At 41.5% G+C, this 15,667-nt stretch overlaps 1 protein-coding gene across 10 annotated transcripts in view; it reads left to right on the plus strand.

Annotated features, from left to right (window-relative positions):
- Positions 1–15,667, plus strand: part of KMT2C (lysine methyltransferase 2C) — a 454,559-nt gene that overhangs the window by 411,391 nt on the left and 27,501 nt on the right. For all 10 annotated transcript variants that reach the window (XM_073629967.1, XM_073629969.1, XM_073629975.1 and 7 more), the window contains 5 exons: positions 1,878–2,056; positions 3,960–4,096; positions 13,583–13,829; positions 14,157–14,296; positions 15,531–15,635. In XM_073629967.1, coding sequence (XP_073486068.1) covers positions 1,878–2,056; positions 3,960–4,096; positions 13,583–13,829; positions 14,157–14,296; positions 15,531–15,635 — 808 coding nt within the window. The remainder of the gene's footprint in view (positions 1–1,877; positions 2,057–3,959; positions 4,097–13,582; positions 13,830–14,156; positions 14,297–15,530; positions 15,636–15,667) is intronic.

Consider the following 15,667-nt stretch of genomic DNA (forward strand, 5'->3'; position numbering starts at 1 on the left):
GAGTTGTTCCCAAAACAAGAGGTCAGGCGGGATTGCCCAGTGGGGATACCTGATCCGGGGACAACTGTCTAAGAAAGAAATTCTCACTTTGTTGGATTTCCTCTAATTTCGAGATGCATCTCTGGGACAGGAAACAAAGGGAAATTTCCCCAGTAGTATGCAGACAGCAAAAAGAATAAAAACTGGTAAGGAGTTTAACCCTTCCCTAATCTAACCAAAACTAAAAACACAATTTTGGCTGCACATACACTTTAATTGAATCAGAAAGTGCTAAGACAATCTGTTTCAAAGTGGAACTTTAGGCATAACAACTTGCTAAAAATAATGATCTTTAACAAAGAACTTAACTTTCCACATTAATAATCATGCTACCAAAATTAGTGTGCTGTAAATTGCCTCCAGCATTGCTTCTTCCTGCCGGAGGCTGCCATTTTGCTGAAGGCCTGAACAGCAGTAAATCTTTAGTTGTCAGGAAATCAGCCTCTACACATTCTACTGTTTTACATAGCTATACCTGCAAAAGGAGCCACCATCAAGTGATCTAGCAGGACTTCATTATCTGACTAAAGTTCCACTTTAAGTTCTACTTTCACCAAGCAGTACTAAGTCATGTCTTTTATGAGATTTTTTTGGGGGGGCTTTAAGGTTTATGTATCTATTGTCAGCAGTTTCTTGTATTCCATCTCCCTGCTTCTGATTGCAAATCATACTGCTCACTCTTCTTTCGGGATTTGGGCTGCCTATAGGCGTATAATAAAGCTGCGCGATTCTGGCCAAAATGATGATCACAATTTTTTTGCTTAGAATAAAAAGATTACGATTCTCTCATGATTCTCGCAACATAAAATCTTTCACATTGTACAAAAAAATGGGCTAACTTTACTGGTTAGTTTTTTTTTTTTTTTTTAATCATTAAAGTAATTTTTTCCAAAAAAATTGCATTTGAAAGACCGATGCGCAAATACTGTGTGACATAAAATATTGCAACAACCACCATTTTATTCTCTAGGGTGTCTACTAAAAAAAAATATATAATGTTTGGGGGTTATAAGTAATTTTCTAGCAAAAAATAATGATTTTTACTTGAAACCAACAAATGTCAGAAAAAGGTTTAGGGCTCCTTCACACGGGACGGATCCGAGATGATCCGCCCCGTGAACATCTGCTTGCTCAGCGGGGATCGCTCCGTGGATCCCCGCTGAGCAGGCAGATGACAGGTCTGTGCAGCAATGGACCTGTCACAGTGCCGCTCTCCCCTATGGGGGATCGGATGACGACAGACTGTAGAGTCCGTCGTCACCTGATCCGATCCGAAAACGGATGGAAAAGTAGGTTTTTCCTCCGTTATACTTTTTCGCATCGGAGCGGGTCGGATGTCAGCGGACATGTCACCACTGACATCCGACGGTCTATGGAGGGTCCGCTCAGGTCGGCCTAAAAAACTGACAGGCGGACCTGAACGGATCGTTCGTCTGAAAGAGGCCTTAGTGTTTAAGTGGTTAAACTTTTTTCACTTACACACAAAGTCTATTCCATTGACAAATTGTTACAATGTTTACACTTAGTTCAACTGATAAAGAATGTTTTGATTCTTGGCAGACTGCCCAGTTGTTCTCTTCCTTTCTTTTGGGGGCTGTGGCTTCAGAAGAGCATAGAGAATTCTTTGCATAGAAAGAATAGGGAAACACTTTAGTCAAGATCGCGATAACGATTCTTAACGATTAATCATGCAGCTGTAGCGTATAGTCACAGCCAGAGTGTACATTTTCTGTTTAAATGCTGATACTTTAATCACACAAAGATACACTAAATGTGATCATTTGCTTGGTTGACTATGTGTTTAAACAACCCATTCATTTTTATTTAATGTTTAACAGGGTTCAGGATCACTGTGATGCCAGGGACAGTCCTGACAGCTTTGTGCCCTCCTCTTCTCCTGAGAGTGTGGTTGGAATGGAAATTAGCAGATACCCGGATTTGTCACTAGTGAAAGAGGAGCCTCCAGATCCAGCACCATCCCCCATCATTCCAATTCTTCCCAGCAGCACAGGAAAAGGTGCTCTTTTCTTTTTGTACAGTTAGCATAGCATTATTAAATATTACAAGAGCCAATTTATTTAGTTTAAAGCTTAATTGAATCTTCAGTTTTAAATTGGCTATAAACATTCCAGGTGCATCAAAACAAAAGGTGTTCAATGTCTTAGGCTGTGACTGATTCCTTCAGAAAAGAAACTAAGTAGAAAAGCCTGTCTCCTGCCAGCATGCTTTAGAGAAGGACATTTTTACCCTGTGTGGATGCAATGAGCTCTTTGCTGAGGTCCAACACTCCTGCTGCTGACTTAAAGCCCGGGCTTCCTTATCAGCAGGGAGCATTGGTTTTGCTGATTGCAGAACTATAGGTTTGACTAAGGAAGTTGTAAGTTGACTCGGTAAGTATGTTGGTCTCCGATTGAATGTATTTAGCCAATTTACACTGAAGGTTATTTATAGTCATACTTTGTTTTTATATTAATACTGTACATGTAGTTATTCAGCAATGAATCATAAGTAGCCTATACTGCCTTCATTTGTTTATGTAGGATGTACATTTTCTGCCAGCCATGCACACATTTTGATGGTTCAGTAATCTCTTAAATTGTCTAGAATATTGAAAGGTTTTCGTCTTGCTTTTGAGCTGGGTTGAGACAAATTTGACAGTCGATTAGAATGGCAAAGTTTGACCATGCTGCTCATAATGCTTTACAAACAATTGTAGCTACAAATTATATAACCCCACTTTATAAACACCAAATGCTTTTTCAAATCCAGTTATTACCTTCTAATAGGGATGAGCCTGATGTTCGAGTCGAACATAAGTTCAACTCGAACATCGGGTGTTTTCTGAATTTAGAACATTATGGGGCTTTCGTGGGGAGCACCTGTGGAACGCCCCATATTGACGGCTGCCGATTGGCCAAAGCATGCACCTGACCTGCATGCTTTGAATAACCACAGAGCGCTCTGCTGTAAGAGCCATGATTGGCCAAAGGCAAGTCCATGCCCCACACTATGTAAGGTTGCTTACATAGCGGCCTTACATAGTGTAATGAATGAGAGCAGCAAAATTACAGTTCTAAAGGACAAAATCTTATTTAAAGCTGCTCGCGGCTAATTTCCCCCCCAGTCCATTACCAGGCCCTTTAGGTCTGGTTTGAATATTAAGGGGAACCCTGTGCCAATATTTTAAAAAAATGGTGTGGTGGTCCCCCCCAAAATCCATACCAGGCCCTTCAGGTCTGGTATGAATATTAAGGGGAACCCCATGCCAAAATGTTTTTAAAAAGGCGTCGGGGTTCTCCCCAAAATCCATCCCAGGCCCTTCAGGTCTGGGATGGATTTTAAGGGGAACCCCACTCTAAAATTAAAAAAAATGGAGGGTCCCCCATAATCCATACCATACCCTTATCCGAACACGCAACCTGGCAGGCCGCAGGAAAGGGGGAGAACGAGAGAGCCCCCCCTTCCTGAACCGTACCAGGCCACATGCCCTCAACATGGTGAGGGTGCTTTTGGGGTCCCCCCCAAAACACCTCGTCTCCATGTTAATGGGGACAAGGGCCTCTTCCCCAAATCCCTTGCCCGATGGTTGTGGGGGTCTGCGGGCGGGGGGCTTATCGAAATCTGAAAGCCCCCAGATCCCGCCCCCCCCCCCCCCCCCCCCCAATGTGAATGGGTATCGGGTACATTGTACCCCTACTCTTTCACCAAAAAAGTAAAAATGACAGGATTTCAGTTTTTGACAAGTCCCTTATTTAAAAAAAAAAGTGTCCCACGATGTAAATCCATCTTTAATCACAGCACCGGCAGACCAAAAAGAAAAAAGATTTTTTTATAAAACTTTTATTTCTTTACATACTACACAAAATATAAGGAAGATTCATTTGTCCCTAATCTCCAACCTGTGCTTCCATTTTTCATAGGATCTGAGGCCAGGGACAATTGTATGAAGAGAGAACCTGGTACCTTGTTTTTTGGCTCACATTTTAACCATGCATCAAATGGGCCTAAACCTGACCTGATATCCGTGGCAATCACCCTGCACCCTACTGCCGCTGAGGTAACCAACTTTCATATGGTTTTTTGGTCTGCATTTTTTATTGTTATCTGTAATCACTATTTGTAATTGTTAATGAAGAGGCAAGTATGAATATATTCCTCTATGGGAGCTAGATTCTCACCCACCTATGGGAATCTATACCTGGGTTGGTGGGAGGAGCTTTATATTTACAATGCAGACAATCGGGAGTTGCCAACAAGCGAGTTCTTGAACTATCTTAACGCGAATTACCTAAATTTAAAATTCACTATAGAGGAACACCAGACCAAAACCAATTTCCTAGACCCTCACTCTATCTTAATCCATCCAGGACAAGACACTCAAGGTACGGTCATTCAGAAAAACCACCTCCAAGAACTTTTTTTTTTTTTTTGCACACAACCAGCTGTCATACCCCCCATACCATCAAAGCAATACCTTGAGGTCAATTTATTCCGTGGTGGAGACCGCTTTTTCCTTCGCTGTAAAAGGGAGGTCTATTGGATTTTCAGGACGGATACTAGAAATCCCAAAGGCCTAAACTATAAGTGGGACATCACTCACTATAATGAATAATATATTCATCGTCGGTGCCATAATCATTAATACATTGAATGCCTTGACTCATTAATGTGTTGACACATTGACTTGCTTCTGCTACCTATACACAAATTGGAGTGACCGTACATTGATTCCTATACGTTTACCACATCTCCATACATGCTCAAGATGAATGTACGACCCATCTCTGCACGTCTCGAGTGCCTTTCGGAGCTCTTAGGGAATTAGTTTTCCTTTTTTACTCTATATGAAACTGAAGACGATGTATAAAAAAATAAAACTTTCTCTAAACATAGTTTTAACCACGAGCATAAGCTTAACCACTTCCCACCCGCCTTTATATGACGTCATTGACTTTGAGTGGGGATATCTGACATTCAGATATTATCCTTTTCAGCCGGTGATTCCCTATACCAGAGGGTCATAGCGATCATAGCGGCTGATGGCTGATGTACCACCCCCTCCCGCCGCCCTCCGGTGCTTCTACTGACTCACCACTGCCATCGGTGAGTCGGAGACGGGATTTGCTGGACCCGGATGTTTACCATAGAGATTTCTGGCGGACCAGATGGTCGCCAGAGTGTCTATGGTCGTTCGGAGGCCAGGCGCAATGTTAGGAGGACCTGTCATGCCATATTCCTATTACAAGTGATCAAAACATTTTTTTTAAAGTGTCAAAGTAAAAAAAATAAAAGTAAAATTACTAAATAAAATTTAAAAAAAATTTAAAGCGTCCCTGTCCCCATGTGCTTGCACGCAGAAGTGAAAGCATACTTAAGTCCCTCCCACATATGTGAACATACGATGTTCAAACCACAGATGTATCACCAGGAACGTTGGAGCGTGAGCAATAATTCTAGCCCTAAACCTCCTCTTTAACTCAAATCATGTAACCAGTAAAAAAATTTAGAGCATCGCCTATGGGGATTTTTAAGTACTGAATTTTGGCACCATTCCACGAGCGTGTGCAATTTTGAAGCGTGACATGTTGGGTATCTATTTACTCAGCGTAACTTCATCTTTCACATTATGCAAAAAAATTGGGCTAACTTTACTGTTTGTTTTTTTTTAAAGCATGAAACTATTTTTTTTTTTTAAACATGTTTGAAAAATTGCTGCGCAAATACCGTGCGAGATAAAAAGTTTGAACAACCGGAGGGTCTCTGCTAAAAAAAAAAAATATAATGTTTGGGGGTTCTATGTAATTTTGTAGAAAAAAAATGACGATTTTTACATGTAGGAGAGAAATGTCAAATTGGCCTGGGTGGCAAGGGTTTAAAAAAACAATACATTTTTTAATAAAGTTTCTTTGTTCTGTTTGCCATTTAATTAGTCCAATTAGCAGTATAAGGGCACTTTCACACTGGGGCGGTGAGTGCATCGATGGTCGGCGCTTTACCGTCGTCTTAGCGGCACCCGAAAAGCACCGCTGCTGAAGCGCTTTGGCAGCGCTGCCCATTGATTTCAATGGGCAGGGCGGTTTAGGAGCAGTGTATTCACCACCCCTAAACCACCCCAAAGATGCTTCTTGCAGGACTTTTTTTTAACATCCCGCAAGCACACCACTTTAGTGTGAAAGCACTCGGGCTTTCACACTGGAGTGACAGGGGAGGCGCTTTACAGGTGCTTTTTTTAGTGCTAAAACGCCTGTAAAGCGCCTCCAGTGTGAAAGTGGCCTAAGTGCCCGTGCACTTTTCCCTACACTTATAAAAATTGATGCATCTCACAGGGAGCAGCACTTTGGTCATATTATGTTGACAGATCTATCTTTTTAACAAACACTAATTACAATGAATCACACACATCTGCTATCCCTCTACACCTAATGAGTGACTACCAATGATGCCTAAATACTCCCCATACGCATGAGTTCCCTATCCCCATGACTAACTCCAGGGGGTGGTGCGAAACGCGTTGGCCTGGTCGGAGTCCAGGCTGAGGTTGCCACTCCACTCATGCCAGTAGGACACCTTAGATTTGCCGCTTCCGGGGGTCACCCTTCTTTCCATGAATATATCAAGTTTGCTCCTTCGTTGGAAGACTGAAAGGAAGTTATTGGGTTTTCTTTATTTACTTGCTTTCCAAGGCATGTTTTTTTTTTTCCCTCAAACAGTTTGATAAGTAGGGACTAGACCGAGACTACGTTTTTCCTTATCGTTCATTGCTGAACACTGGCAGTCTTCAAATTTGGGTATTGCTACAAATATCTATATCTATATATATATATATATATATATATATATATATATATATATATATATATATATATAATCTATCTATGTATATATATATATATATATATATATATATATATACATAGATAGAGATATATATATATATAATTTCAAATACTAAATGCAATGTTCAATGTCCACAATTATTCTGGTTAACTTTTTCATTCAGCACACACAATGTCCTTGGAAATGGAACCATCAAATTTAACCCTTTCGCTGCCAGGGCCCTTCTTACACGCACATTTATCAAAAATAATTTTAGGCCTGAAGAAACCCCTGGAGAAAATAGTTGTAGGTTCCACTACTTATGTCACACAATGTTAGTGCAGTGGTTTATCAAGTGCAGTGTACATTAAAAAATGACTCTAAAAGTTCATTTCAGGCACATAAATGCAAAACGTCACTCAATTTTTTTGGTAAAATCTAAAAGACAGGATTGTGTTGAGTAAGTAAATACCCAGCATGTCGAGCCTTAAAACTTCATGTGCCCATGAAACGACGACAAACTATGGTACTCTTAATTTCTCCTTAGGCGATTCTTTTTACAAAAGAAGTATGACAAAGCTTTTTGGGCCATTCTACTGTTCTGGGTCGCAGGAGTGCACTTGCTTTTGCTCTCCTGTGACCCAGAATCAGCAGACAGCGGGCTAAAGCCCGTTGTCAGCTGATGTCACAGAGCCCAGGCACTGGGTGGATCCTGAGCATATTGTCAGGATCCACCCATCTGCCTTATTGACAGCTGGCTTAGAGCCGAAGCCATCTGCGCCCACCCTTCTCCAGTCTGGCGATCCAGTGAGTAGGAGCAGAGCGGATAATGGTGACTGACAGTCTCTGCTCTCCACTCTGAGAAGACCTTGAACCAAGCAATCAGCAGTCATGTGATGAGTTTTTGGTCTTAGAGCCGACATGGGACAGCTGCAGCATCATCACATTGGATGTGAGGTGAGTATGTATGTTTGTTTTTTTATTAACCCCATACATCTACTTTAAAAGCCCTTGCAGGTCATCAGTTTAGAGTTGTAAGAAGAGTTGAAATGTAAGCGCCACGCCACTGCTAAGAAGTCCAGATACAACTTTTATCCATTAAATGTCAGGGGTACAGATAAAGAAATAGCCAATGTGTTTTGGGGATCCCTTCATCAGGGCTAGAAAGAACACAAGAAGATTATCATGTCAATCTGACATCAATAGTGTCCTCTCCACAAAAAAGAGAGAAAAAAACCCAAAACAGTTTTTTTTCCTCTATCTCTCTCTCTTTATTAGGTTAACATCTCATTCACAATGTATCATTGTAATAATACTGTTTATTATTGCTAGTGGTGGTGTTATACATTTTTTTCTTCTTTCAGCACCCATATTCCTATTTTTTTTCAGCACTCATGTTCTCTTTGTTATGTAATTATTTTGACACACTCATTTCTATTGACTGGTTTTAATTCTGACCCCATGGGGGGGACATTGTATTGATGTCAGATTGAAATGATAATCTGTGCTTTCTAACCCTGATCAAGGGGGCAAGTAGACCCCTGAAACACAGTGGATATTTCTTGAGCTGTACCCCTAAACTTTAATGGAATAAAGTTGTATTTGGACCTCTTAGCAATGGCGTGGCGCTTAAATTTCAACCCTTCTTACATTACACTACAAGCCAAGGAGACTGTGTAGATCCTCTGGGGTGTGGAAGCCGCCTGCCCAGGAACCAGATTATTTACACCAACATTAATACCTTAAGATAACAATAACCATATAATAAACCTACAGGTCCAGCGCTATCTTTCCACTTTCCTCAACTATCAGTTTAGAGTTGACCATGATTTATGGTCCTAGAATTATTGCCCAGACATATGTAACGCAAATGACATTTTCATACATGGACTCTTTTGACGTGTGCGCTTTACATGCATAAGTTCATCGTAGTAAACCAGTTAAATTTACCCAGGCAAATTATCCACAGCACTGCATATGTTCTGAACTCCATATCAAATGTGCTCCAACCTTGTACTTTGTTGGTGGCAAATTCCAGAGTTGTTCTTGCGCTCTGGGTAGGCACCGCGAAACAGCTTTCATGTTGTTGGACCCTGTGGGGGAGACAGTCATTCCATGCTTGCAATGTAATGTAAGCACCACTATGTTATCTTAATCAAACAGTACAGGACACCATGGGTTATAGGTGTGTACCGTCAGGTGATTAGACACTGGTAAAGCTTTAGAGGACACGTCCTCTGGGCACCGTGTCTATAATCCTATTCCACTCTGTGAGTTGTTAGTGCCTAGTGAATGTGATGGACCTTCTCGCTTTCACAGAAAACAATCACCCTTAGCTTAACTAGTTTATTTTTTTCTTTAATTTTTTTTATTCCTCCATTTCTTTAATCAAACCCTTCACTGTCTTCTAGTGCCAACATAAAAAAAACTTGGAAAATGGCGCAGGAGTAGGTTCAGAACATTAGCACAAACTAAATAAATCATTCAGTACCATGGCCAATATCACAAGATGGAGAAATTCTTTGTGAAGCACTGATCTCTTGTTCTCCAAGACCCTCATTTGATAAATGTAGATTCTCCTATAGGAAAGTCTCTAGCATTAAGAGTAGGGTAGCACCAGGTAACATAATGGGTATGTTTGAATGCATGAAGATTAAATGCCTTAGCTGCACTTATGAGATCAACTCTTTTCACAACTGCTCATCACAGTATGTGTCGTACTGCCTCTCCAACCCACATGGGCTCCTGTTAATAGGTAGGACCTTCAAAACCTTATTAGAAAGGTTTGGTGAACATCACCATTTTGTAGAGGATGGCAAAACGGTACAGTAAATCCTCACAAGGTCTAAAGGTCTGGTTAATCAAGTCCATTTCCAATGCGTTTCCTCCAGTTGAACATTTTAGGAGATTGTGTGAACAAGAGACATACTGGATATATAGCCCTAATAGTCTCAGTCCAGGTGGTCTCTACAAGGAAATGTAGGTTAGCAGTTAGGCCCCTTTCAGACTGGGGCGGTTTGCAGGCGTTATTGCGCTAAAAATACCGCCTGCAAACTGCCCCAAAACAGCCTCCGCTGTTTGTTCAGTGTGAAAGCCCGAGGGCTTTCACACTGAAGCTGTGCGCTGGCAGGAGAAGAAAAAATCTCCTGTCAGCCGCATCTTTGGAGCGGTGAAGGAGCGGTATATTCACCGCTCCTAAACAGCTCCTGCCCATTGAAATCAATGGGACAGCGCAGCTATACCGTGGCAATACCGCGGCTATAGCCGCGCTATACGAGTGGTTTTAACCCTTTTTCGGCCGCCAGCGGGGGGTTAAAACCGCACCGCTAGCGGCCGAATACCGCGGTAAAACAGCGCTAAAAATAGCGCTGTTTTACCGCCACCGCCCCAGTGTGAAAGGGGCCTTAGGCTCCACACATATATGCAATTTAATCACACCTTTTTGATTTTTTTTATAGTATTGTGCAAAAGTTTTTGACAGGTGTGAAGAAATGCTGTAAATTAAGAATGCTTTCAAAGATATATATTTTAATTGTTTATTGTTTATAAGATGCAAAGTGAGTGAACAGAAGAAAAATCTAAATAAAATCACTATTTGATGTGACCCCTCTTTGGCTTCAAACCAGCATCAATTCTTCTAGGTACACTTGCACACAGTTTTTGAAGGAATTCAACAGAAACGTTGTTCCAAACATCTTTGAGAATTAACCACAGATCCTCTCTGGATGCAGGCTGCCTAAAATCCTTCTGTCTCTTCATGTAATCCCAGACAGACTCTATGCTGAGATCAAGGCTCTGTGGGGGGGCAAGCCATCACATCCAGGACTCTTTGTTCTTATTTACGCTGGAGATAGTTCTTAACCACTTCAGCCCCGGAAGAAACCAAAAAAAAGCAACACTTTTGAAAAAAACTCAATTTTTTACTTTTTGCTATTATAAATATCCCCAAAAATGTTTTTAAAAAACAAATTTCTTTATCAGTTTAGGCCAATATACATTCCTCTACATATTTTTGGGGAAAAAAAATGCAATAAGCGTATATTGATTGGTTTGCGACATAGTTATAGCGTCTACAAACTATGGGAAAGATTTATGGCATTTTTATTTTTTTTTTTTTTTTTATTTTTTTTTTTACTAGTAATGGTCTGCGATTTTTAGCAGTACTGCGACATTGCGGCGGACAGATCGGACACTTTTGACACATTTTTGGGACCATTGACATTTATACAGTGATCAGTGCTATAAAAATGCACCGATTTACTGTGTAAATGTCACTGGTACGGAAGTGGTTAACACTAGGGTGCCATCAAGGGGTTAAATGTGTGTTCCCTGGATGTGTCCTAACTGTATGTGGATAGGACTGACTGGGGGAGGAGACAAACCGTTGTTCCTACTTAGTAGGAACAAACAATATGTCTCCTCTCCCCTGACAGAATAGGGATTTGTGTGTTTACACACACAAATTCCCATGCTGTCTCTCCTGGTCACGATCGCAGGTGGCCGGCAGGGATCGCACCTGCCGGCCACGTGCATCAGGTTCCCCGCTGTGAGGCGGGCGCGTGTGCCCCTGGTGACTCTTAAAGGGAACAACATGCCCATGCTTTGTTTTGCCCAGCCATGCCATTCTGCCGACGTATATCTGCATGAGCTGGTCAGCAAACGGTTAATGATATTAGCTGTATGTTTAAGGCCGTTGTCCTGCTAAAGAATACATTTTGAGCCAATCACACCCCTCCCTGATGGTATGGCATGATCGATAAGTATCTGCCTGTATTTCTCAGCATTGAGAACAGCATTGATTGGGCGGCGCTGAGAACAGTAGAAGCAGTCATTGACCAAACAAATTTTATGCAGCAGATGGAAGACCCATCATTCTTCCCTTTTGACATTGGAAGATATCCAGCAGTGCCATTAGCACAGAACTGGTGGGACCCAGATACACCAATCTACTGCCCAGAAAAGTCTGGCCGGAAGTGGTCTTCGTGGTAGAATTGCAGCCAAAAAGCCATACCCCTGATGTGGAAACAATGCTAAGCAACTCAACTATGCAGGAAAACATAGGAACTGGGGTGCAGAAAAATGGCAGCAAGTGCTCTGGACTGATGAGTCAAAATTTGATTTATCAATATTTGGCTTTAGCAGGAGTTAGTTTGTTCGCCAAATGACTGAAGAGCAGTAAAGTAATGAGAGTTTGCGGGCAATATTAAAGTATGATGGAGGTTTCTTGGAAGTTTAGGGCTGCATTTCTGCAAATGGAGTTGATTTGGTCAGGATCAGTGGTGTCCTCAATGCTGAGAAATACAGGCATTCTTGTTCAAATGTTTTATTAAAGATAAAGAGTAAACATACATAGGAAAAAGACAAAAGGGCATTAACCTCGAAAGAAAGAGGACAATACAGGCAGATACTTATCCATCATGCCATACCATCAGGGAGGCGTGTGATTGGCCTCAAATTTATTCTGCAGCAGGACAACGACCCCAAATATACATACATCAAGAACTATCTTCAGTGTACAGAACAAGGAGTACTGGAAGTGATGATTTGGCCCCCCACAACCTCCTGACTTAAACATTATGAAGTCTGTCTGGGATTACATGAAGAGATATAAGGATTTAATGCTGCCTATATCCACGGAAGATCTGTGGTTAGTTCTCCAAGTTGTTTGGAACAACCTACCTGGTGAGCTCCTTCAAACACTGTGCAAGCGTACCTAGAATAATTGACGCTGAAGCCAAAAGGTGGTCATACCAAATATTGATTTGATTTAGCTTTTTCTTTTTGTTTTGTTTTTTTTGTAAATTAATTAAAATGCAGTATATGTTTTTGAAAGCATTCTTACTATACAGCATTTTTTCACACCTGCCTAAAACTTTTGCACAGTATTGTATGTTACTGTGAAAGTAATCATTCCTATTCAATGCAAAGTTCTTATTCCTGAATGCTAGTATATTGGTCTGGTGATCAATAGGAAGAAAACTCACTCTCCCCAAGGCAGAGCAGTTTCTGATTGGCTGTTATCAGCCAATCTGGAACTTCAGAATGACTAATAGTACTGTTGAAATAGTATTTGACGTGGGAGTAAACTCCCATCTCTGACTTTTACCTATAGGTAAGCCTATAATAGTAGATAATAATTGTACTTGCAGCAGGTGACACCACCAGCGCATACGCTCTGTAGGAACGGCCACCCAGGCCGTTCCTTCAGAGTCCTCTGCTGTAAACGGCAGCTCCCGCACGCGTGCGCTGGAGTGACGTCATCACGGCTCCGGCCAGTCTCGCAGCCAGAGTCCGCAAACCCAGAAAGGAAGACCTGGGTGAAGATGGGATTGCCTGCAGCGGCCCAGGAATGCTTCCTTTTCAGGTAAGTTTAACATAATGTACTAGTATGCGATGCATACTAGCACATTAAGACATTACCTTGCAGGTTAGAAAAAAAACACCCAGCGGTTTATTATCACTTTAAGAATAAGAATATTGGTCAATAAGGCTGATTGTGAGAAAGCATTTTACTGTACAACAATTTAATGAACAAAAAATAAACTAATAAAAAATTGTGTTTGTCATTTTTCACATAATATAAGACCTCAACAAATAAATAGAGCTCCAGGGGTATGCATATCCTCGTAAGTAAGATGGTTAATGGTACATTTCTTGTCACATTTACAGTTGTTGAAGATTAACATAAGTTCATGTTATGTAACAAGTAAACACTCTTTCTGTATAGAACATCAGCGGGGTCGTTTCAGCCTTTGCGGATCTTCTACAAGTCCACATTCCCACCAGCTATGAAGTGAGCAGCGCTCCAGACTCTGCTTCTGTCATCCTAATGAACGGACACAGTATGCACTCTAACATGGAGTACCGACATCAGCTGTTACGCCATCGTTCCAGGCCTGGCATTATACCTCCGGCCAGGCTTATCGGTCCTTATGCCATGAAGGCTCACCACTTACCATTCATGCCAAATAATGGTGAGTCCTGAACTTAGGATGTATTGTGTAACATAAAAACATATACCTTGTATTCTTTATAGTAGTTTTAAATAACAATAATTGCCAATATGTAGGATAAGGTGCCAGGAACCCATTAGTTACTGTTCTCAAGCTAATGCTTTGGCTTCTGTACTAATAGACACGAACCCAGAACAATTATTAAAATAAGGAATTCTGATCAGCAGTAGTAGCCCTTATATTTTACTCATGATGGTAGATGGTAATTTTTAAGATATTGTAGATTGAAAAGGAGGGATTTCTGAACATGTAAGCATAGCATGGATGAATTTGTGTTTTTATTCCCAGGTATGCCAGGTTATAGGCACCATCCCCCCAGTTTGGGAGATTCTGCAGTTCTTAGACCATCATGGTGCTGTCATTGCAAGGTTGTGGTCTTGGGAAGCGGTGTCCGAAAATCTATGAAGGATCTCCGTTTTCTTAAACGGGTATGCGTCGCACCATTGTGTTCTTTTTACTGTTCATTGATGATTTCATGTATTGGCACTCCCTGGGTTACAAACAAGATTCTGTGGGTTTGTTCTTAACTGCTTGCTGCCCGCCCACAGTCAAATGATGGTGGGGCGGTGAGGCTCTCGTTCTGGGACGCCATCATATGATATGCTAGGACATGGCGTGACCCCGATCTCTGTAAAGAGCCGCGTCCGCTGCACTTTAACCTTGTGATCGGCTGTGTCCAATCACAGCCGGTCACATGTAAACATGGAAATGCCGGTAATCGGCTCTCCTCGCCTCACACTGACACAGTATGTGGCGAGGGGAGCCGATCAGCAGCATCTCCACACAGGGGGACATCTAGAAATGTATTTAGGGCACTGATCATCAGTGCCCTGATTACAATAAAGCAAAAGCTGACATTTTGCCTTTGTGATAATTCTGGGTTCGCAGCTTCGGTGCTGTGAGTGGCCGGACCTGTGATGACGTCCCTTCTGTGCAAGCGCGTAGGAGTCTTCTTTCCAGCAAGGAGTTCTGATTTTCTGGCAACATCCGCCGGACCTTCAGAGCGCATGCGCCACTGACGTCAGAGGCTGCATGCAAGGTGAATATATCTCCTAAACCTGTCATTTGACCTACAGGTAAGCCTTCTCATAGGCTTACCTGTAGGTAAAAATGTGCTAAAGGGGTATACAATCGCTTTAAGTTGAATTTGTATGTAAGTTGGAACGGATACATTTTTTTAAGTGTAACTCCTGCCAAAAAAATAATTTTTTCCTTTTTTTTTTTTTTTTGGATAGCATAGGGAAAGGTTAACACCCCTGTAACATTTGTTTTGCTGTCTGTGCCCCTGTTAAGAAGATTTCACCTCCCTTTCTGTCCCTGTGACAATTGGATTAGAAATTTTTGGGTTGTTGTGGAAACGAAGATTGGTGATAAAGCTTCAGTGGAGCTCTTTTTCCCATGGTAACTCTTACGGGAGGGAATTACCCTTCCTAGGGGTAGATTTCCTGTCATGTCCTGTTGTCTTCTAAGTAGGAGTCATATGTAAGTTAGATGTTTGTAATGCGGGGGACTATACTGTTTGCTGATCATTCCATACTATGCTTTAGCCTGAAAAAAGCAGATTACTGGACACATTTTTTTTTTAATATTATTTCTAAATGTGCTAAAGAAATTGCAATGATTTTGCTTTTCTTCTAGCTAACCAATATTTATGTGTCACAGGAGTTTCTTCCCAGCCCTGGACAGATGGATGGTGAGCTTGTCTTCTGCAGCAACAACTGCTTTTTGCTGTATTCTGCAGCACAGGCCAAGTGCAGTGAGAACAAGGTAATCCTGATAATGACAGGCAGCAAACTCCA

The sequence above is a fragment of the Aquarana catesbeiana genome, linkage group LG05 (genome assembly GCF_042186555.1).
Source record: "Aquarana catesbeiana isolate 2022-GZ linkage group LG05, ASM4218655v1, whole genome shotgun sequence".
NCBI classification, from domain to species: Eukaryota; Metazoa; Chordata; class Amphibia; order Anura; family Ranidae; genus Aquarana; species Aquarana catesbeiana.